This window comes from Lethenteron reissneri, chromosome 18 (genome assembly GCF_015708825.2).
Source record: "Lethenteron reissneri isolate LAM-NWPU_2019-01 chromosome 18, ASM1570882v1, whole genome shotgun sequence".
Lineage (NCBI taxonomy): Eukaryota > Metazoa > Chordata > Hyperoartia > Petromyzontiformes > Petromyzontidae > Lethenteron > Lethenteron reissneri.
The window spans coordinates 2,189,075-2,212,361 of record NC_083796.1 but is presented as its reverse complement, the minus strand read 5'-3'; the positions used below and the strand labels follow the sequence as shown (position 1 = coordinate 2,212,361).

The window sequence follows — 23,287 nt, the reverse complement described above, 5'->3', positions numbered from 1 at the left end:
CACGTGCGATGGACGAGGTCCGAGAGAGGTGGGAACCGAGATTACCTCCTGCGATCGCACCCCGGGCGCCACCCTCCAGGCAAAAACGCGGCTCGCGACAGACCGCCTAGACGGGCCGTCACGCGTCGTCTCATTTTGCGTGGGTCTGGAGGCCAGCGTCGAAAGAGGTGGGCGGGCGGGGGAGGCGGCGCGGGGGGCAGTAGCGGCCACGCACCTTGAGCACGGCGCCCGTGCGGGCGTCGATGAGGCGCATGTTCTTGTCCTTGCAGGCGGTGGCCATGACGTTGCCGGTGCAGTCGAACGACATGGAGAGGACGATGTCGCCGTGGCAGTCGAAGGAGCGCACCGCGATGCGCTTCTCCACGTCCCACAGCAGCACCTGCAGCCACCCACGACGACGCAACACCCGCCATCACCACCGTCGCCACCGTCAACACCATCACCACCATCACCACCATCGCCACCATCGCCACCTTCACCACCCTCACAACCGTTGCCACTGTCAACACCATCACCAACATCGCCACCGTCACCACCGTCACCACCGTCACCACTGCCCGGGCCCTCGCCCCTGTCAAGGTGCCGTTTCTTACGAACCGGTGCCCCCCACCCACCGTGTGCAAAAACTATCCTCCGCTAAATTGGTGATCCGGTGGGTGAGAAACGATGCGGTTTTCGTGAAGTGTGGTCAGCATTCGTCGACGCGAGCCGGGCTGAACGGGTAACGCTCTGAGTTTTGTAAAAGAGTGGGCTTGCTGCCTCCGTTGCCCCACAGCGATGGCGGTGGTGTTGGCAATGGCAGTGGGGATGACGATGGCGGTGGTGATGGTGATGACCATGGCGGTTGTGATGGTGATGGCGATGGCTGTAGACACGATGGTGGCGGTTGTGATGGCAATGGAGGCAGTGACGTGCGGTGACGTCATTGGCTGGGGAGGCACTGGCTAGTGTCAGAGCCAGATTCACTCACTGAGGGGGCGTGGCCTCACTGAGGGGGCGTGTCCTCACTGAGGGGGGCGTGGCCTCACTGAGGGGGCGTGGCCTCACTGAGGGGGCGTGGCATTACGGACGGGGGCGTGTCCTCACTGAGGGGGCGTGTCCTCACTGAGGGGGCGTGTCCTCACTGAGGGGGCGTGTCCTCACTGAGGGGGCGTGTCTTCACTGAGGGGGGCGTGTTAGACACGTCCCCCTCAGTGAGGCAGATGTGATAGCTGCCTCCCCTGGTGCTTTTTCATTGCAGTTTCATGACGAAACCAGAGAGCCTAAATATCTTTATACACATGCGTGAAATAAGTTACCTGGAGTATGTAAGGTGAGGACATGAAATGAAGGGGTCGACAAACATCACATTGGTGACATACTGAGATAGTAACTGGCACGCGCTTATTGCCCGCGCTCCATCCAGTTACCGTATTTTCCCTCATATAACCCGCGGGGTATACCACTTTTTACAAACAAAACAAGACCCTGCGGGGTATATGGAGGTGCGGGTTATCCCAAAAAATATTTGTCACGTGTGACATGTCATAACTCGTAAAAAAATTTCACGGTAGGACTATCCACTATGCAACAGTTACCTTTGACTACAGCACTGCTGAATAAACCACTCACACTAAAATTTCACGTGTTATCACGTTTTAAAGGATTCGAATTGTTTGTACAATGAAACGACAATGTTTGAAGTGGGCGCACTTTGTTACCGTAGTACTTTCAGTGGCTGTAGGGGGGTGCGAAAGTTGCAGCTGAGGCCATGGATTGTACAATGGGAAGAGCCTTCACAGGCGTCTACCAGACGCGGAACCATAATTGCTGAGTCCCTTAGGCCGCTGCTATTGGCTGAGCACTCTACAGTCGCGACCATGAGCTTTGTTTCAAACTTCCAATGGCTTTGTTGCCAGAAGGCAATGGCATTACTGTAGTGCCGCTATTGTCTGTGCAGAGCGCAATCTACCAGTGCTAAAACTGTACAGGGGTAACTACCGGTCCAGTAGCTGTAATATTATGAGGTCGAATGCTGGTAAGCCTAACAGTACGCTTACTTACTTATCTACCAGTTATGTGTTACTTATTGGATATTTACTTTTGTTACTTATTTACTGTTTTAAGTTCACTCGTTTCCGGTTAGTTTGTTTTATTTGTGCACGTTATGATTGTAATGTTAACAATTGATAGTGGAATGTATTACAAATATAAACTTCGTATTAATATGATGGAATTAAGCTGTGGTAACGACGTTAAAGATATTAATGCATGTGGGGTATATGGAGGTGCGGGCTATCTGAATTTAGTTTTACACAAAACGCTATTTTTTCGGGGTATATGCGTCTGCGGGTTATATGCGGGAAAACACGGTACTGAGAAGTTGCGCAATCAGAGGAAAGGCTGAGCTCGTCGCTGCCTCACCTCTCGTATCTTCCTGTATTTGCAGCGGAGATCCGCAAATTTGGCGATTTTGACTATAAAAATGATTGGAATCGTACAGAAATGACATTTATAACACAGATCAGTGGAAAAATCTTAATGTTTATTTTATTTGATTGTCATTTTTTTTACTTTTCGTAACAGCTATTTTCATTGGAGTATTACAGGTGAGGCTCTGCCTCCCCTGCCTCCCCCGACCGCACGTCCCTGGAGGGAGGTAGTGATGGCGGAGGCGATGGTGGTGGTGATGGCAGTGGTGATGGCAATGGTGGTTGTGATAGTGATTGCAATGGTGATGGTGGTGGTGATAGCAGTGGTGATGGCGATGGTGGTTGTGATGGCGGTTGTGATGGTGATAGCGGTGGTGATTGCAGCGGTTGCAGTGACATTGACAATGGCGGTTCTGATGGTGATGGCGGTGGTGATGGTGGTGGTGATGGCAGTGGTGATGGCGATGGCGGTTGTGATGGTGATGGTGGTGGTGATGGCGATGGCGGTGAGTGTGCCGTTACCTTGCAGTCATAGCCGGTGCTGAAGAGGAGGCCCGAGGCGACGGGGTGCCACTCGATGAGGCTGACGCGGCGCGAGTGGCCACGCAGCGTGGCCAGCGGCTCGGTGAGCTGCTGGTGCAGGCCGCCCTCGGGGATCTCCCACACACGCACCTGCACATACATCACACATGTCACACACGTCACACATGTCACACACGTCACACATGTCACACATGTCACACATGTCACACACGTCACACACACCACACGTCACACACGTCACACACCACACACGTCACACATGTCACACATGTCACACACGCACCTGCACACACATCACACACGTCACACATGTCACACATGTCACACACGTCACACACACTCCACACACGTCACACACGCACCTGCACACACATCACACACACCACACACGTCACACGTCACACACGTCACACACACCACACACGTCACACACGCACCTGCACACACATCACACACACCACACACGTCACACACGCACCTGCACATACATCACACATGTCACACACGTCACACATGTCACACATGTCACACACACCACACACGCACCTGCACACACACCAGACACGTCACACATGTCACACACATCACACATGTCACACACGTCACACATGTCACACACGCACCTGCACACACATCACACACGTCACACATGTCACACATGTCACACATGTCACACACGCACCTGCACACACATCACACACGTCACACATGTCACACATGTCACACACGCACCTGCACACACATCACACACGTCACACATGTCACACATGTCACACACGTCACACACACACCACACACGTCACACACGCACCTGCACACACATCACACACACCACACACGTCACACATGTCACACACGTCACACATGTCACACACGCACCTGCACACACACCACACACGTCACACATGTCACACATGTCACACACGCACCTGCACACACACCACACACGTCACACACGCACCTGCACACACATCACACACACCACACACGTCACACATGTCACACACGTCACACATGTCACACACGCACCTGCACACACACCACACACGTCACACATGTCACACACGTCACACATGTCACACACGCACCTGCACACACACCACACACGTCACACATGTCACACATGTCACACACGTCACACATGTCACACACGCACCTGCACACACGTCACACACGTCACACACGTCACACACCACACACGTCACACACCACACACACACACCACACACGTCACACACACCACACGTCACACACCACACACACACACCACACACGTCACACACACCACACGTCACACACCACACACACACACCACACACGTCACACACGTCACACACCACACACCACACACGTCACACACGTCACACATGTCACACACGTCACACTCGTCACACACGCACCTGCACACACGTCACATATGTCACACACGTCACACACACCACGCACGCCGCACACGCACGGCGGTGAGCGGCGGGGGTGAGTGGTGGCGGTGAGTGGTGGCGGTGATTGGTGGCGATGAGCGGCGGCGGGGGGTGCAGGGCGGGAGGGTGAGTCGATTTGCCCAGGGTATCTGACGTCGAGGTGGCTCGATTGCACCGAGGTGTTTTCTGCTGCCAGGATGGAATTGATCTCGGCGGTTTGTAGTCAAGTTCAATTCACAATAACGTTTTTTGGGTTAGATCGCGTTATTTATAAATGTCTCACAACCTTCCACCACCCGACACGGCCCATCAGTAAAAAAAAGTGTCACGTTGACAAAAAGACAAATAGTTCACTACTTCAGCCCACCGGTGTGTTGAAGAGTGAATCCATAACATTTACACACCGGTGGACTAAAGTAGAGAACTTCCCCCTGGCTTCCAATGAACACGGTTGGCTGCGTACGGCGCGAAAGAAGTTCAACGTGCGTGCATGTGTAAAGAAGACTTTTGTGTGGAGGGATAGATACATGAAGGGTGCTGATTGATTTTCTCGCCCGTTTTTTTGTTGTTGTTGCCCCCATCGCAGATAGACAGACATCCCCCGGGGTTTTCCATCACGACCGAAGATGGATTTACGTGAGCTGGAGTTGTTAGCAAACAGATCTAGCTCGGTAGCTTTTCGCACGGGCGGTCGGGAGTGATACTAGCATCATTCATTTCAGTTGTTAAAATATTTCACCTCGACGAATCCCTCGAGATGGAACCGTCTCGTTTATCCCAGGGTGTCAGGTGGCGCAGCGTTGACGCGTAATGTTGCCGCGCACAAACATCATAAAATACACAACGTGTACAGTGCATGTGTGTGCACACCGCCAAGGGTGTTTGTGCAGGGACAGGGCAAGGCAAGGCAGCGCCCTTGAATGTTACAGAGCCGTCATACACCTGAGTGTCACACCGTGGTCACACGCGTGAGTGTCACACCGTGGTCACGTGCGTGTGAGCGTCACAACGCGGTCACGTGCGTGTGAGCGTCACACCACGGTCACGTGCGTGTGAGCGTCACACCGTGGCAACACACACGTGAATAATAGTTCATGCGTAGGTTGCTTAGCGGATTTTTAGGTTAAGCAGCGGCGGTGGTAGTGGCGGCGGTGGTGATGGTGGGGCGAGGGTTTGACGATAGCAAACAAAAATGCCGCCGGATCGATCGTTCACGCGGCCTGACGTGTAGTCACTTTAAGATGTTTCTTCTTCATGTTTTTGTTTTGCTGCGGTTGCACCCGAGTCAAGAGCCGAATGGCTCACAGGGTTATACCTAATCAATGAAACTGAAAAAGTCGACTGTGAATCACCGGTTTGCGAGGGAGCGCGCTCGCCGGACGCTCCAACCGTTCTCAAGCGTCCGGCCGTCGTGCTCCTTGTGTGGAGATTTCAATCAGCGACCGCTGGCGGCAGTGAGCCTGCGTGAGTATGCGTCCGCGTCGCGAACGAGGTGAGCGTCGAGAAGAAGATTTACACAAATGTTGTTGGCGATGCCGCTGCCGCTGCTGCCGCTACTTGTGCTGGCAGTGGTACATAAGTGCAGTGAACAATCACAAACTGCAGCGGCGTGAGGGGCCGCCACATATTATTTTAAACCATTGTTTGGTTTGTGACAGCAGCACGATGACGATGGGGGGTGTTTTTCACTCTTTGTGCATTGACGGGGGGGGGGGGGGGGGAGGGCACGTCAGGGGCCACGCTAAAGGCCACCAGGGGCCGCCATTGGCCCACGGTGGCCTTGCAATGAAGAAGAATGCCGAGCTACAGGTTCGATCGATAACAACACCGCGTGTGAGGTCGTCAGTGAATGTAGCCCACAACCGTGAGCGAGGAGTGAACACCATGCACCGTTACAAGTTGACATTATTATCGCTACCGAGAAGGGCCATTGCCCAACACGACAGAAACGTCGCCTATGATATCATTTTTTGCGTTTTTTTCTTTCAAGGCGACGCGCAGCTCTGCAATCGACGAACGCGTCCGAGCTGGTCATGTGTTGCTTGTGTTGCTTTTGTTTTTGTCTGTGTTTGTATTTTTGTCATCAGCGACGAGGATTTTTTGCACGCCGCTCACCGTGGCGTCGTCAGAGGCCGAGGCGATGATGAAGTCGTTGAAGGGGCTCCACTTGATGTCCAGCACGATGGCCTGGTGCCCGCACACGCGCGGGTAGTGCGGGTCCACCTTGCCCGTCTGGGCACGCCACACACACGCAACACACGACGAGGACAACAACAACGACAACAAACCGCTTGTGAGAATGAACTCAGCTGTTTAAAAAGACTAAACGATTCTTTTTTTCGAGGTTTTTGTTGAATACGATGTGCAAAATGACAAAAAAAAATCAACCGGGCCAAAGACATCCAGGAGGTGCGCAGCCCCAACGTGATCGATCCATTCAGAGGGGGAACAGTCAATCGGGGCGGGGGGTCAAGAGTCTACCGCCCCATCCACGTAGGGTTATGTGGGGAGGAAGGGGATGATTTTTTGGGAAGATATTTTTGTTGACAATTTTTTTTATTTTACCACTCGTGGGCCCACATGTCCAAGAGGCTATGTGGCTTGGTTGATGAGCGGGGTGCGATGGAACGTACTTCCAAGTCACTTCCGTGTGCGCTCCAGTGATGTAATTAAGTATTGTACCCAACTTATTGTGCTATTGCAGTCGTCTCCTTCGTGCGGCTGACGTTGGTGAAGAGCAGTAGCTGTCATTTTACATCGAGCTGGTTCAGCCAGATGTGCTAAACTAAACGATTAAACTATTTAATTTGTTTTATTTCAACAGGTAAAGCCCACGGGGCTATGTCGCTCTTTTGCGGAAGCGACCTGGCCACAAATGATAGCTCAACGAAGTGGCTTGTCACGTGGAAATGTATAGCAGCCAATTACTCTAAATGCGCGACGTTGATTCTAAATGTGGAGGTAAAAGCCGGAGGACTCGGGAGAAAAATCCACGCGAGGACAGCGAGAGAGACGCGCAAACTCTAAATATACAGGCATTGTCAGGGTCGGGATCGAACCCATGGCCTCCTGTGTAACAGGCCACAATGGCGCCTAGAATGATTGCAATTACATTTCCTTTACTTTGTACTCCTACCCGTGTTTTTGTATTGTTTGTTCTGACCTGTCCCTACTGGACATCTGTGATGAAGAACTTTATAGCTCATCGGATTCCTCCAGTATAAATACATATATTCTGATACTGATGACAGCTATAGCGGAGGTGGTGATGTGACGGTGATGGTGGCAGTGTCGATGATTGTGATGGGTCATGGTGGTGATGATGGCAATGATGATGACGATGAGAATAAAGCAATGACAGTGACCGTGACGATGATGATGCCAACAATGATGGTAGAACAATGACGGTGATCATGACGATGACGACGGTGGCGGCAGAGCAATGACGGTGATCGTGACGATGATGACGACAACAATGATGGTAGAGCAATGACGGTGATCGTGACGACGATGACGGTGACGGCAGAGCAGCGCCGGTGCCGGCGATGGCGAGCGACGTAGACGCGGGGCGCGAGAGACCCACCAGCTGGAGCGGCAGCACCAGGAAGGCGCCACCGCCGGCGCACTCGGTCACCACGGCGAGGAAGCGGGGGTTGACGGCGCAGAAGTGGTTGTCGTGCACGCTGCGCGTGATGGGCACGCTGTCGTAGCAGTGCTTGGCCGGGCGGCCGAACACGTGCCGGAACTTGGAGCTGCGGTATTGAGGCCGCCATGACATCTGGCGGTGGGGGAGGTAGGGGGAACCGAGAAGGGGGAGAGGGGGGGGGGCAGTGAAGCTGCCGAAATTTCTGGGGGGCTCAACCGGCGCACGCTGAAGCTGCCACACTATGTGTGTGTGTATACGTGCAAGCAGCCATCGACTTACGAACACCTGACTTACGAACATATGCACTTACGAACACCCATCTTACGAACACCTCCGCTTACAAACTATGCAAATGTATATTTATTTTAATTTATGAGTTTAACAATGCTTCTCACACCAACCGTATGGTCATTTAAATACAGTGCATTTTTGTGTTCCGATTTACAAACGGCTATCAGGAACTAATTGTGTTCATAAGTCCGTTGACTGTCGATGTGTTGAACTTCTTTTGCACCGTACATAGCCAACCGTGATAATCAGAGGTGCGGGGGAAGGACAACAAACTAAACACAAAAAGCAGTTCTAAGGAAATGGCTTTTCAATTTAGTGTAGTGTAGTCTATAGTAATATAGTGTATAGTCGTGGAGTGTATAGTATGTTGAATTTCTTTTGCACCATATGTAGCCAACCATGCTAACCGGAGGTACGGGCAAAGGACAACAATGGCCTCCATCAGCCACGCCCGATTGTCACGTGGCCACGCCCACCCGGCCACTGGCACCGCCCACACAGGAAACGGCCACTGCTCGGGTAGCCAACCCCCCGCCCGTTGCCTGTATTTGCCCCACAATGATTTAGTTAATTTCGTATTTGTGCCGTGACAGCAAACGGCTATCGCGATGGCACTTTGTTTCAGACACTTGTATAGTCTGCCAGGAGGGGGTGACACTGCTGTGTGTTTGTTTCCAAATTAAGAGATGTTAACCACCTCGCCTCGGATGCAGGAGGTCGTGGGTTCGATCCCGACCTTGACGCCTGCTGTATATTTGGAGTTTGCGTGTCTCTCTCTCATCATCATCACGGTGGCTAGGAGATGTTAACTACCTCGCCTGGGATGCAGGAGTTCGTGGGTTCGATCCCGATCCTGACGCCTGCTGTATATTTGGAGTTTGCGTGTCTCTCTCTCATCATCATCACGGTGGCTAGGAGATGTTAACTACCTCGCCTGGGACGCAGGAGTTCGTGGGTTCGATCCCGATCCTGACGCCTGCTGTATATTTGGAGTTTGCGTGTCTCTCTCTCATCATCATCACGGTGGCTAGGAGATGTTAACTACCTCGCCTGGGACGCAGGAGTTCGTGGGTTCGATCCCGATCCTGACGCCTGCTGTATATTTGGAGTTTGCGTGTCTCTCTCTCATCATCATCACGGTGGCTAGGAGATGTTAACTACCTCGCCTGGGATGCAGGAGGTCGTGTGTTCGATCCCGACCTTGACGCCTGCTGCTGTATATTTGGAGTTTGCGTGTCTCTCTCTCATCATCATCACGGTGGCTAGGAGATGTTAACTACCTCGCCTAGGATGCAGGAGGTCGTGGGTTCGATCCCGACCCTGACGCCTGCTGCTGTATATTTGGAGTTTGCGTGTCTGTATCTCTGTGTTTGCAAGGATTTTTTCTCCGGTGCCTCCAATTTTTCCCTCCACATTTAGAACCATTTAGCAACGTGAGTATTTGGCTACTGCGAGACATTTCCACACAAGCCACTTGGTTATTTCGTTGAGCTACAATTTGTGGCCAGGTCACTTCTGAAAAAGAGCTATGTAGCTCAGCGGGCCTTACCTGGTAAGATAAAAACAAATGGTTTAGTAGTTTTTAGTTTTAATATGAAGGTATTGCACACACACACACAGTACCGCGTTGTCATAACTTTACACTGCCATGCGACACACACCCATTCCAACCAAACCTCTCACGAATATAAATCCTTGTCGTCTTCAGACGAGTGCAATCATCACTCTCAACGCACACTGATATTGCCGCAATTTAGTTTTATTCCTGCGACACTTTCTCGAAGCAATTTTGAAAAAGACAACTTTACTCGTGTGCGCGTTTTCATCTGTATCGCAGATGTTTGTGCTCCCATTTTTATCCCCTCAATTGTTGCAATTGCTGCACCAGGGTCAGTCAGTCGCAATTGGCAACGAGCCTTCTGGTATATCCCGGTCTCGGCGAGTTCTCACCTACTTACGCGAAAAAATAAAGACCCCTGTAAACGTTGACGTTGATTACCTACAGCTGAACTGAAATGGATCCAAAGAGTGACCAACGTAGAAGGAAAAAAAGGGTTGCCCGTAGAAGAGGACCTGGTGATGCCGGCAGTGATGCCGATGTGGACACGGCAAATCGGCGGCCTCTGGCCTCCTTCTTCTCGCTCCTACGCAGGGGGCTTCTCGGCGCTTTGCACCACACGTGTCACCCCCACTGATGTCCTCTTATTCCACCCTCTCAACCCCAATGGGTGCAGATACTATAATAGAGTCAGTAGAGTCAGTAGGTACTACTGACTCTATTGTTGAGTCAGTAGTATCTATCTAGTAGAGTCAGTAGTAGATACTGTATCTAGTAGAGTCAGTAGTAGATACTACTAGATGGTGCTGACTCTATTGTATGTCGAGTGTGTAGGTTGAATATAGTCAGTAGACACTACTGACTATATTGCATGTAGGGTGTGTAGGTATATATAGTTAGTAGATAGTAGATACTACTGACTATTGTATGTAGGGTGTGTAGATGTTTAAAAAGCAGAATTTTTTTGCGTGTGTCGACAATTGTTGTAAACCTGTTTGATCAACTTTTTACCCACACATTTGGGGGGGGGGGTGGAGGTCCATTTCCTTCAACTTTTTGATTCAGGCCTTTTGAACGGCTTTAATAATTTAGTTGATGGACAAACAGAAGTGCGGGCTTTAAAAATCGATGTTTGTAGGATGGATAACAGGAAAGTTTAAAGTGTGATGCCTGGAAAATGGATGGAACCGGAAAAAGAGAGGAAGACCTGAGAACAACAGCGACACAAGAGATTGGTGCCAGCAAGACGTGGCACCGCTTGAGCGTGTTGGAACAAGACAGAGAGAGGAAAGTGGAAACAAATGACGCAATGTGCAGCGGGCACCCACGGGATATCCTGCCACACGAATCGTGATGACGAAGAACTCGTTATGCTTATGATCGCACCTCCAAAACGAAACATTGGATGAATCAATTAATTCACGGCGTCCGATTGAAACTCATGGAAAAGCTTAGCCCTGCTTAGCCCCTGTACCCAAGCGGGCATGTACGTGCGTTTTCAATCTCAGAATGATTGAAAAGGGCGCAGCTCCAGCGGCTTCCTAATGCCGGTAAGGAAGAGCGTCCCGGAGGGCCGCAGAAGCGCGTGCCCGACAGTGCCGAACGATGGCAGTGAGCGCCGTCTTCGTTTGAGGGCTGGCCAACAGCCCCCGCTGCCGCCGCTGCTGCTGCTGCCGCTGCTGCTGCGAGGATCGCCGGAGTGTGCTCGATGGTAATGAGATGGTTATCATCGTGCCGCAAGAAGGACTCCTCAAGGCCCCGGTAATCGGTCGTGGTTATCGGAGGAGTGGCTTATCCTTCATCTCGTCTCATTTCCCCCGTTTTCCTGTCGAGGGCTTGTGGGGCGAATCGGCGGTGCCACCCAAACGTCTGGATAAGCCAGTGCGCAGCAGTCCCATTCCAACTGGTGAAGTATTTTTGGTCGGCCCGACTTGAACGCTCTCATATCCTGGGGCTTGGCCAAACATCCCCAATGTACAACAGGCTGGTCCAGATGTCTTGTGACGCCCCAATTAATTTATCCCTAACATTTTTGATTTCCTTTAACATAATCATTTTTTGTTATAAATAAGCCTCACTTTAATTGTTTTCAAAATTAAGTTTTACAGATTTAAATGGTAGGGGGGGGGGGGTCACAAGACATTTGGACCACCATGTAGAACAGGGAACTCTGGAGAGTAAATACAAATAGCAGCCTTGAAATTCGGTGAGGCTTTCCTGGACAAATGCCATTATTGTTATTTTATTTAAAGCTTTCGTGACTGCAGGGATTCATATTCTTGGTTCTTTCGGTAAAGTCACGTAGAAGGGAAATAATAAAATAATTAAAATATAAAACAATAAAATTCTCACGACGTTTCGACTGCAGCACAAGCAATCATCAGCGCTTGATTTTCTGATTATTCATTCACAGTTTACACAGTTACACCGTTTTCCCAAATGCGTTGATTTGACTTGGAAGGGTTCTACAACGTAAGGGGGTGAAAGTATGACGCAAGGGCTCTCGGGAGACCTTCATCCAGCAGTGGATTGCTAATTTAAAAAAATATTCGGGGAAGAATAATCCCTCCGGTCGTAGGTGATTCCTGGGGATTTGCCAATTCTAACAAATCTGCCTGATGAAGCTGATTGTTGTTGTTGTAATCACAAGCGAAATTTCGATTTAAAGCTTTCGTGACTGCAGGGATTCATCTTCTTGGTTCTTTCGGTAAAGTCACGTAGAAGGGAAATAATTAAATAATAAGAATAAAACATAATAAAATACAATTCTCACGACGTTTCGGCCACAACGCAAGCAGCTGTCCTCAGGTGAAGAACAGGTTTGTCGGAAAGGACACCTGAGGACGGCTGCTTGCGTTGTGGCCGAAACGTCGTGAGAATTGTATTTTATTATGTTTTATTCTTATTATTTCCCTTCTACGTGACTTTACCGAAAGAACCAAGAACACCAGCGAAATGTCACACAAGCGGTAGTGCTGAAGTAGTCACTAATCGTCACGACAAACCTTGACTAATTGGCTGTGTCGGGTGGTGATGTGTTAACGACACATTTAGATTTCCGCGATATTCCCCAAACATGCTTTTTCCTTCATTAGGAATGTCTGTGCTACATTGCAGGAATCGGCTTTTGGAGGTCATCATCCAGCAGTGGATTAAATCGCGGCCGATTACGATCCACGATAGTTTCATCGATGCTGCTGATTTTTTCCCCAACCCTTGTGGCTTCAATCTTGATTTGAAGTTGTCGTGACTGCAAGAAGCCATACTATCTGGTTCTTTCGGTAAGGGACCGTCCATAAATGACGTCACGCGATTTTGGACGATTTTTGATCCCCCCCCAAACCATATTTCCATTTTGAAAATAAAACATGCTTCAAATCGCTTTAAACTATCGTCATTGTAGTGCGTATTTAATGTGGCGCTGCACTCTGATGTTGTAGGAGAAAACATTTATTAAAAAGTCTATTTAATCAAGTATAACGTGTTGTCTATATTTATTTAAAGTTGCGCATTTTGATGTGACGTCACATTTCTCAAACCCCACCCCCCCCTCATAACACATCGTCACAAATGTCTGACCACCCCCCCCCTAGGTGCGTGACGTCATTTATGGACGGCCCCTAAAGTCACGTTTTTAGAAACGAGCAGCACCTGTCCGAGCTATACAACAACAACAAAAAAAACAACCTCACAAAGTCAGTGACCGTTCAGTTTCATCAATAGGGGGTCAGAATCACTGCTGACTCTCCATCCATCAGATCTCAATCGGTGGTCTCTCGTTGACAACTCGAGTCCGACTAGGAGGTTAAAGGCACGTGGAGGGGGGGGGGTCGCAATCGAAATCAAAATCCTCACCGCCAACGACCCCACCCAGATTGCACTACCCGATCTCGCAAAACTCAGCAGCTTGGAGAAAATGTAAATTGTGTCCATCGATACATGGGTAAGGTGGAAAGTTACGAATCGCGTCTGCGAATGCGGTTGTATCCAGCGTAATCGGTGCCGGATTATCCGAGTAGCAACTTTCAAGGGCCCTGCGCTAAATGTTTTCAAGCTATCAATTCCGGTTCAGTGATTCTGCACTTTTTCTATTACTATAGTACTATACCGCCTTCAAATGTCATGAACGACTGGGTGTTTAAGGTTAGCGATGTGTCGTATTATTTGGCTGTATGGCAATTGAAAAATACAATTACTTTACTCTTTGCGTTTTAATATTTGTGTTTTTTTATTTAGTGCCCCTTTATAACAGATGCTACAGGCCTTGCACTAGCTTAATCCGGCACTGGATGTTTAGCGAGGAAACGAGGTTGTTCCAAAACGATGGCGCTGCAACTTGAAATGGTTTTGTCTCCAATTTGACTTCTTGTTCTTGTGACAGTCAAAAGGGCCATGGGAGTGACGGTCTTAGGTGAGAGAGAACGCCAACGACGAGGAACCACGAACGAGAGAGAAGGTGGCAACAGCGGGAAGCCGCCTGCCGAGTGTTTACATGCGGCGGAGGTGACAAATCAAGATCGTAGCTGTGACATGAACTTCATCGAGATAAAAGTAAATCCCTACGTGGACCCTTCGCCCCGTCGCTCCGACGTTTAAAGGTATTTTGGCGTTTCAAATTGTTAGCTTTTTATTGTTAGGCGTGAGCTCTGCTCGCGCGACGCAAGATAACTGTGGAATGTGGAGGATAATAAAGCCGCCGATAGTTTGGCCATCTGTAGACATCAAAAGGACCGCGTGTGAGTGAGCAGCATAGCGTGGGTCACCCATCACGCTCAGTGCCGGATGAAGCTAGGGGCCTGTAGCATATGTAATAAAGGGGCCCTAAGTAAAACAACATAAATATTAAAATACACACATTTTTACCTTACATATTGAAGTAATTGTATTTTTTCATTTGCTAAACCGACAGATAATATGACAAATCGCTAACCTTAAACACCCAGTCGTTCGTAAAAGTTGAAGGCGGTATAGTACTATAGTAATAGAGCAAGTGCAGAGTCACTGAACCGGGATTCATGGCTTGAAAGAATTTAGCGAGGGGCCCTTGAAAGTGCGGGGCCCATAGCAGATGTAGCTCCTGTTGCTACTCGGAAAATTGGCACGCTGAGAGAGTCGGCGAAGTAACATTTGTGTGATTCTGTGCGTGATACTGGTAGGAACCTCTTGGTTACACCAGCCCACAGGGGATTATTGTGTCCATCGTGCAGGGAGGGGCTGGGTGTGGAGGGTGGGGAGGGGCTGTGTGGGGAGGGGCTGGGTGGGGAGGGTGGGGCTGGGTGGGGGGTGGGAGGGGTGGGGATGGGTGGGGAGGGGCTGGTCACCCCGTGGTGCCCTTATAAAACTCAACGTTTAACCTACTCACGCCGGCTTGTGCCCGCCCTCACAGTCGGGCATATTTGCGGAATACACCACGCCGCCGTTGACCGAGCAATACCAACGTTCCTACCAGCTCCCTCCGCAGGAATATGTTATTCTAGCTCATTGACAATACGCGCGTGTGATAGTAAAGATGCCGTACGATGTCCGAATTGCGCGGCGCAGCGGTGTCGCGCACGACGCTACGAGTCCCGTGGGTGTCCCCAAAAGTTCGATCCCTGACCACGGCTAACATCGACCGGTCGCTGATTATGATCTGAACCCAGCCCTAGGCCTCCCCACCCCCTAGGTCAGGGGTCGTCAACCTTTCAAAGAAGAAAAAGAAGAAAAGCCATTTATGTTTTTGTCTTTGACCAAAATAGTTTGTGAGCCGAATCACACGCACAGACACAGCAGCGGGTATACAGATGATCACACACCTTCTTGCCTTAAGTAAACAAAGTAGGTGATGACATAAACTGCGTCTATTTAGACCCCCCCTCCCCCACCATAGTTATTCTTTAACGATGCAGTTTGACTGTTGTACATTTTGTCGTCACCAACACGTTCCATATTGACCCCCCATTCCCTGCCACTTGTAATCAATTGTCTTGACGTTAAATTATGTTTTTAATTATTTTTTTAAACGGCTGCCCGCAAGGGGGCAGCCAAAGATCCGCAAGCGGGGAAGCCAAAGAGCCGTAGGTTTTCCGACCCCCTCCCCTAGGTCGACTCAGCCTTAAACGACTATCAGTTGCGGCTTGGACAATACCAGCAGACTCAGTGTTGCCACCTGTCCCGGTTTGATTGATTTGTGTTTCCGAGGCCTGGTAACCAACGTCGCGTTCAACTTCGCCGCACAGCACCAGAGGAACTGCATCCAACGCCCGCTCCACGGCGGACTGAGCGCCATTGGTTCGCGCAGCTCCTGAAGCTACCGCGTGGCTCACAGACTTACACGTGGACGCGTGATTTGCACGAACTTGCCGTACGCTAGACTCTAGAGAGAGAGAGACAGACAGAAACACACCCGCACGGTTCTTGATCATAGAGCCAAGCTGCTTGGCTGAGGTTTTGCCCGTGGAAAGTGGCAACCCCCTGGTGCAAAGGTGACCGGGCGTGGCAGCTGCTGGGCACAGCAGCGCGCGTTCTGTCTTCCTTCATAGGTCGGCTACGTACGGTGCGAAAGAAGTTCAGCGTGCGGTACATACACATAGGTACTTGCCAACAGAAGTTGTTACGTGTCTGTGTAGGCTATACCCCTTGGGGGGGAGTCTTTATCTTTGTGGCAAGTGGGTTGTTTATTTGGGAGGGTTGAATTCAAAATCGGGATTGGTGCAATGCATCAACAGGAACATGTTGGGTTGGTGGTGAGTGTGAGCGGTGATTGTAAGTGATGTGAGTGGGCAGTGAGTGGGCAGTGAGTGGTTGAGTGGGCGACGCGCTGTGTGAGTGGCGGGTGAGGAGCGTGGAAGGATTGCGAAGGCGATTGAGCCAAGAGGTGGGCGAGTCAGTGGTGAGGAGGGGTGAGTGGCTGATGCGGGGTGAGGGTCAGGTGTGATTGAGTGGGTGAGGTCAGTGAAGGGTGCGGGTGAGTGCTCAGGGTTCAGAGTTGATGGCTGGGTGGTGAATGTGGCTGAGTGTATGGGTTGGTTGAGTGGTGAGGGTGAGTGACGGTGAGAGTATGAGTTAGTTGAGTGGTGGAGGTGAGTGGGTGACGGCGAGTTTGTGGTGGGGTAGTAATGGTGAGTGTATATGGTTGCATCCCACTGAGATTTTTGCACACAGCGTTGGTGTACGGTGTTTTTTCTGCAATATTTTTGCTGTCTTTTCTTGGATTTTCTGTTTGCACTTAGTCACATATTCACTTTAAGATGTTTTTTGTTCATGTTTTTGTTTTTTGTTTGTTGCGGTTGCACCCGACTCAAGAGCTGAATGGCTCACAGGGCTATACCTAATAAATGAACTTGAACTTGAGTGATGGCAATTGTATAGTTGAGTCGTGAGGTTGAGTGGTGAGTGTGTAATGTAGTTGAGTGGTGAGTGTGTAACGTGGGTGAGTGGTGAGTGTGTAATGTAGTTGAGTGGTGAGTGTGTAACGTGGGTGAGTGGTGAGTGTGTAATGTAGTTGAGTGGTGAGTGTGTAATGTAGTTGAGTGGTGAGTGTGTAATGTAGTTGAGTGGTGAGTGTGTAATGTAGTTGAGTGGTGAGTGATGTAGTTGAGTGGTGAGTGTGTAATGTAGTTGAGTGGTGAGTGTGTAACGTGGGTGAGTGGTGAGTGTGTAATGTAGTTGAGTGGTGAGTGTGTAACGTGGGTGAGTGTGTAATGTAGTTGAGTGGTGAGTGTGTAACGTGGGTGAGTGGTGAGTGTGTAATGTAGTTGAGTGGTGAGTGTGTAACGTGGGTGAGTGGTGAGTGATGTAGTTGAGTGGTGAGTGATGTAGTTGAGTGGTGAGTGTGTAACGTGGGTGAGTGGTGAGTGTGTAATGTAGTTGAGTGGTGAGTGTGTAATGTAGTTGAGTGGTGAGTGATGTAGTTGAGTGGTGAGTGTGTAACGTGGGTGAGTGGTGAGTGTGTAACGTGGGTGAGTGTGTAATGTAGTTGAGTGGTGAGGGTGTACGTGGGTGAGTGGTGAGTTTGTAATGTCAGTTGAGTGGTGAGTGTGTTGTACGTGATGGTGAGTGTGTAATGTAGTTGAGTGGTGAGTGTGTAACGTGGGTGAGGTGGTGTAATGTAGTTGAGTGGTGAGTGTGTAACGTAGGGTGAGTGGTGAGTGGTGGAATGTAGTTGAGTGGTGAGTGTGTAACGTGGGTGAGTGGTGAGTGTGTAGTTGAGTGGTGAGTGTGTAATGTAGTTGAGTGGTGAGTGATGTAGTGGGTGAGTGTGAGTGTGTAACGTGGTTGAGTGGTGAGTGTGTAACGTGTGGTGAGTGGTGTATGGTAGTTGAGTGGTGAGTGTGTAACGTGGTGATGGTGAGTGTGTATGAGTGGTGAGTGTGTAATGTAGTTGAGTGGTGAGTGTGTAATGTAGTTGAGTGGTGAGTGATGTAGTTGAGTGGTGAGTGTGTAACGTGGGTGAGTGGTGAGTGTGTAATGTAGTTGAGTGGTGAGTGTGTAATGTAGTTGAGTGGTGAGTGATGTAGTTGAGTGGTGAGTGTGTAACGTGGGTGAGTGGTGAGTGTGTAACGTGGGTGAGTGTGTAATGTAGTTGAGTGGTGAGTGTGTAACGTGGGTGAGTGGTGAGTGTGTAATGTAGTTGAGTGGTGAGTGTGTAATGTAGTTGAGTGGTGAGTGTGTAATGTAGTTGAGTGGTGAGTGTGTAACGTGGGTGAGTGTGTAATGTAGTTGAGTGGTGAGTGTGTAACGTGGGTGAGTGGTGAGTGTGTAATGTAGTTGAGTGGTGAGTGTGTAACGTGGGTGAGTGGTGAGTGATGTAGTTGAGTGGTGAGTGATGTAGTTGAGTGGTGAGTGTGTAACGTGGGTGAGTGGTGAGTGTGTAATGTAGTTGAGTGGTGAGTGTGTAATGTAGTTGAGTGGTGAGTGATGTAGTTGAGTGGTGAGTGTGTAACGTGGGTGAGTGGTGAGTGTGTAACGTGGGTGAGTGTGTAATGTAGTTGAGTGGTGAGTGTGTAACGTGGGTGAGTGGTGAGTGTGTAATGTAGTTGAGTGGTGAGTGTGTAATGTAGTTGAGTGGTGAGTGTGTAATGTAGTTGAGTGGTGAGTGTGTAACGTGGGTGAGTGTGCAAGGGAGTGGTGCGGTAAATGTTGACCACCTTCGCCCCCAACCGAGGTAACGACCTGGCCAATGTGAGCCCCTGTGTGTGTGTGTGTAAACCCTGTGTGTGTAAACCCTGTGTGTGTAAACCCTGTGTGTGTGTCAACCCTGTGTGTGTGTAAACTCTGTGTGTGTGTAAACCCTGTGTGTGTGTAAACTCTGTGTGTGTGTCAACCCTGTGTGTGTGTAAACTCTGTGTGTGTGTCAACCCTGTGTGTGTGTAAACCCTGTCTGTGTGTAAACTCTGTGTGTGTGTACACCCTGTGTGTGTAAACCCTGTGTGTGTGTGTAAACCCTGTGTGTGTAAACACTGTATGTGTGTGAACTCTGTGTGTGAACTGTGTGTGTGTAAACTCTGTGTGTGTGTGTAAACCCTGTATGTGTGTACACTCAGTGTGTGTGTAAACTCTGTGTGTGAACTGTGTGTGTGTAAACTCTGTGTGTGTGTAAACTCTGTGTGTGTGTAAACTCTATGTGTGTGTAAACTCTGTGTGTGAACTGTGTGTGTGTAAACTCTGTGTGTGTGTGTAAACCCTGTATGTGTGTACACTCAGTGTGTGCGTAAACTCTGTGTGTGAACTGTGTGTGTGTAAACTCTGTGTGTGTGTAAACTCTGTGTGTGTGTAAACTCTATGTGTGTGTAAACTCTGTGTGTGTGTAAACTCTGTGTGTGTGTGTAAACCCTGTGTGTGTGTAAACCCTGTGTGTGTGTGTAAACCCTGTGTGTGTGTAAACTCTGTGTGTGTGTGTAAACCCTGTGTGTGTGTAAACCCTGTGTGTGTAAACCCTGTGTGTGTGTAAACACTGTGTGTGTGTGTGTAAACCCTGTGTGTGTGTAAACGCTGTGTGTGTGTAAACCCTGTGTGTGTGTAAACTCTGTGTGTGTGTAAACTCTGTGTGTGTAAACTCTGTGTGTGTGTAAACCCTGTGTGTGTGTAAACTCTGTGTGTGTGTGTAAACCCTGTATGTGTGTACACTCAGTGTGTGTGTAAACTCTGTGTGTGTTTAAACTCTGTGTGTGTGTAAACTCTATGTGTGTGTAAACTCTGTGTGTGTAAACTCTGTGTGTGTGTATACCCTGTGTGTGTGTAAACACTGTGTGTGTAAACCCTGTGTGTGTAAACACTGTGTGTGTGTGTGTGTAAACACTGTGTGTGTAAACCCTGTGTGTGTGTGTAAACCCTGTGTGTGTGTAAACACTGTGTGTGTGTGAACTCTGTGTGTGTATACCCTGTGTGTGTGTGTAAACCCTGTGTGTGTGTACACCCTGTGTGTGTATACCCTGTGTGTGTGTGTAAACCCTGTGTGTGTGTAAACACTGTGTGTGTGTAAACCCTGTGTGTGTGTGTAAACCCTGTGTGTGTGTAAACACTGTGTGTGTGAACTCTGTGTGTGTATACCCTGTGTGTGTATACCCTGTATGTGTGTGTAAACCCTGTGTGTGTAAACACTGTGTGTGTGTGTGAACTCTGTGTGTGTACACCCTGTGTGTGTATACCCTGTGTGTGTGTGTACACCCTGTGTGTGTGTAAACACTGTGTGTGTGAACTCTGTGTGTGTATACCCTGTGTGTGTGTAAACACTGTGTGTGTGAACTCTGTGTGTGTGTACACCCTGTGTGTGTGTGTGTAAACTTGTGTGTAAACCCTTTGTGTGTGTGTGTAATCTCTGTGTGTGTGTAAACCCTGTGTGTGTGTAAACCCTGTGTGTGTGAACTCTGTGTGTGTATATACCCTGTGTGTGTGTGTGCAAACCCTGTGTGTGTGTGTACACCCTGTGTGTGTGTGTAAACCCTGTGTGTGTGTAAACCCTGTGTGTGTAAACTCTGTGTGTAAACCCTGTGTGTGTGTCAACACTGTGTGTGTGTGAACTCTGTGTGTGTATACCCTGTGTGTGTGTGAACTCTGTGTGTGTAAACCCTGTGTGTGTGTGTAAACCCTGTGTGTGTAAACACTGTATGTGTGTGAACTCTGTGTGTGAACTGTGTGTGTGTAAACTCTGTGTGTGTGTGTAAACCCTGTATGTGTGTACACTCAGTGTGTGTGTAAACTCTGTGTGTGAACTGTGTGTGTGTGTAAACTCTGTGTGTGTGTAAACTCTGTGTGTGTGTAAACTCTATGTGTGTGTAAACTCTGTGTGTGTGTAAACTCTGTGTGTGTGTAAACCCTGTGTGTGTGTAAACCCTGTGTGTGTGTAAACCCTGTGTGTGTGTAAACCCTGTGTTGTGTAAACCCTGTGTGTGTGTGTAAACTCTGCGTGTGTGTAAACTCTGTGTGTGTGTAAACTCTGTGTGTGTAAACCCTGTGTGTGTGTAAACTCTGTGTGTGTGTATACCTTGTGTGTGTGTGTCAACCCTGTGTGTGTGTGTGAACCCTGTGTGTGTAAACCCTGTGTGTGAACTGTGTGTGTGTGTAAACCCTGTGTGTGTGTGTAAACCCCGTGTGTGTGTGTGTGTTAACCCTGTGTGTGTGTTTAAACCCTGTGTGTGAACTGTGTGTGTGTGTAAACTCTGTGCGTGTGTGTGTGTGTAAACCCTGTGTGTGTGTAAACCCTGTGTGTGTGTGTGTGTAAACCCTGTCTGTGTGTAAACTCTGTGTGTGTAAACTCTGTGTGTGTAAACCCTGTGTGTGTGTAAACCCTGTCTGTGTGTAAACTCTGTGTGTGTAAACTCTGTGTGTGTAAACTCTGTGTGTGAACTGTGTGTGTGTGTAAACTCTGTCTGTGTGTGTAAACCCTGTGTGTGTGTAAACCCTGTGTGTGTGAACTCTGTGTGTGTATATACCCTGTGTGTGTGTGTGCAAACCCTGTGTGTGTGTGTACACCCTGTGTGTGTGTGTAAACCCTGTGTGTGTAAACTCTGTGTGTAAACCCTGTGTGTGTGTCAACACTGTGTGTGTGAACTCTGTGTGTGTATACCCTGTGTGTGTGTGAACTCTGTGTGTGTAAACCCTGTGTGTGTGTGTAAACCCTGTGTGTGTAAACACTGTATGTGTGTGAACTCTGTGTGTGAACTGTGTGTGTGTAAACTCTGTGTGTGTGTGTAAACCCTGTATGTGTGTACACTCAGTGTGTGTGTAAACTCTGTGTGTGAACTGTGTGTGTGTAAACTCTGTGTGTGTGTAAACTCTGTGTGTGTGTAAACTCTATGTGTGTGTAAACTCTGTGTGTGTGTAAACTCTGTGTGTGTGTGTAAACCCTGTGTGTGTGTAAACCCTGTGTGTGTGTAAACCCTGTGTGTGTGTAAACTCTGTGTGTGTGTAAACCCTGTGTGTGTGTGTAAACTCTGCGTGTGTGTAAACTCTGTGTGTGTGTAAACTCTGTGTGTGTAAACCCTGTGTGTGTGTAAACTCTGTGTGTGTGTATACCTTGTGTGTGTGTGTCAACCCTGTGTGTGTGTGTGAACCCTGTGTGTGTAAACCCTGTGTGTGAACTGTGTGTGTGTGTAAACCCTGTGTGTGTGTGTAAACCCCGTGTGTGTGTGTGTGTAAACCCTGTGTGTGTGTTTAAACCCTGTGTGTGAACTGTGTGTGTGTGTAAACTCTGTGCGTGTGTGTGTGTGTAAACCCTGAGTGTGTGTAAACCCTGTGTGTGTGTGTGTGTAAACCCTGTCTGTGTGTAAACTCTGTGTGTGTAAACTCTGTGTGTGTAAACCCTGTGTGTGTGTGTAAACCCTGTCTGTGTGTAAACTCTGTGTGTGTAAACTCTGTGTGTGTAAACTCTGTGTGTGAACTGTGTGTGTGTGTAAACTCTGTCTGTGTGTGTAAACCCTGTGTGTGTGTAAACTCTGTGTGTGTGTAAACCCTGTGTGTGTGTGTAAACCCTGTGTGTGTGTGTAAACCCTGTGTGTGTGTTTAAACCCTGTGTGTGAACTGTGTGTGTGTGTAAACTCTGTGTGTGTGTAAACCCTGTGTGTGTGTGTAAACCCTGTGTGTGTGTAAACGCTGTGTGTGTGTGAACCCTGTGTGTGTGTGTGTGTAAACCCTGTGTGTGTGTTTAAACCCTGTGTGTGAACTGTGTGTGTGTAAACTCTCTGTGTGTGTAAACCCTGTGTGTGTGTAAACCCTGTGTGTGTAAACCCTGTGTCTGTGTGAACCCTGTGTGTGTGTGTAAACTCTGTGTGTGTGTAAACCCTGTGTGTGAACTGTGTGTGTGTGTGTAAACCCTGTGTGTGAACTGTGTGTGTGTGTAAACTCTGTGTGTGTGTAAACCCTGTGTGTGTGTAAACCCTGTGTCTGTGTGAACCCTGTGTGTGAACTGTGTGTGTGTGTAAACTCTGTGTGTGTGTGT

The 23,287-nt window shown here is 49.1% G+C and overlaps 1 protein-coding gene across 4 annotated transcripts in view; it reads right to left on the bottom strand.

Moving 5' to 3' along the window:
• LOC133343688 (coronin-2B-like) overlaps window positions 1-23,287 on the bottom strand; it is an 80,564-nt gene that overhangs the window by 18,514 nt on the left and 38,763 nt on the right. For all 4 annotated transcript variants that reach the window (XM_061553425.1, XM_061553423.1, XM_061553426.1 and 1 more), the window contains exons 2-5: window positions 7,959-8,153; window positions 6,491-6,607; window positions 2,934-3,083; window positions 215-379 (exon numbers count right to left, since the gene is read on the bottom strand). In XM_061553425.1, the coding sequence (XP_061409409.1) occupies window positions 215-379; window positions 2,934-3,083; window positions 6,491-6,607; window positions 7,959-8,153 (627 nt within the window). The remainder of the gene's footprint in view (window positions 1-214; window positions 380-2,933; window positions 3,084-6,490; window positions 6,608-7,958; window positions 8,154-23,287) is intronic.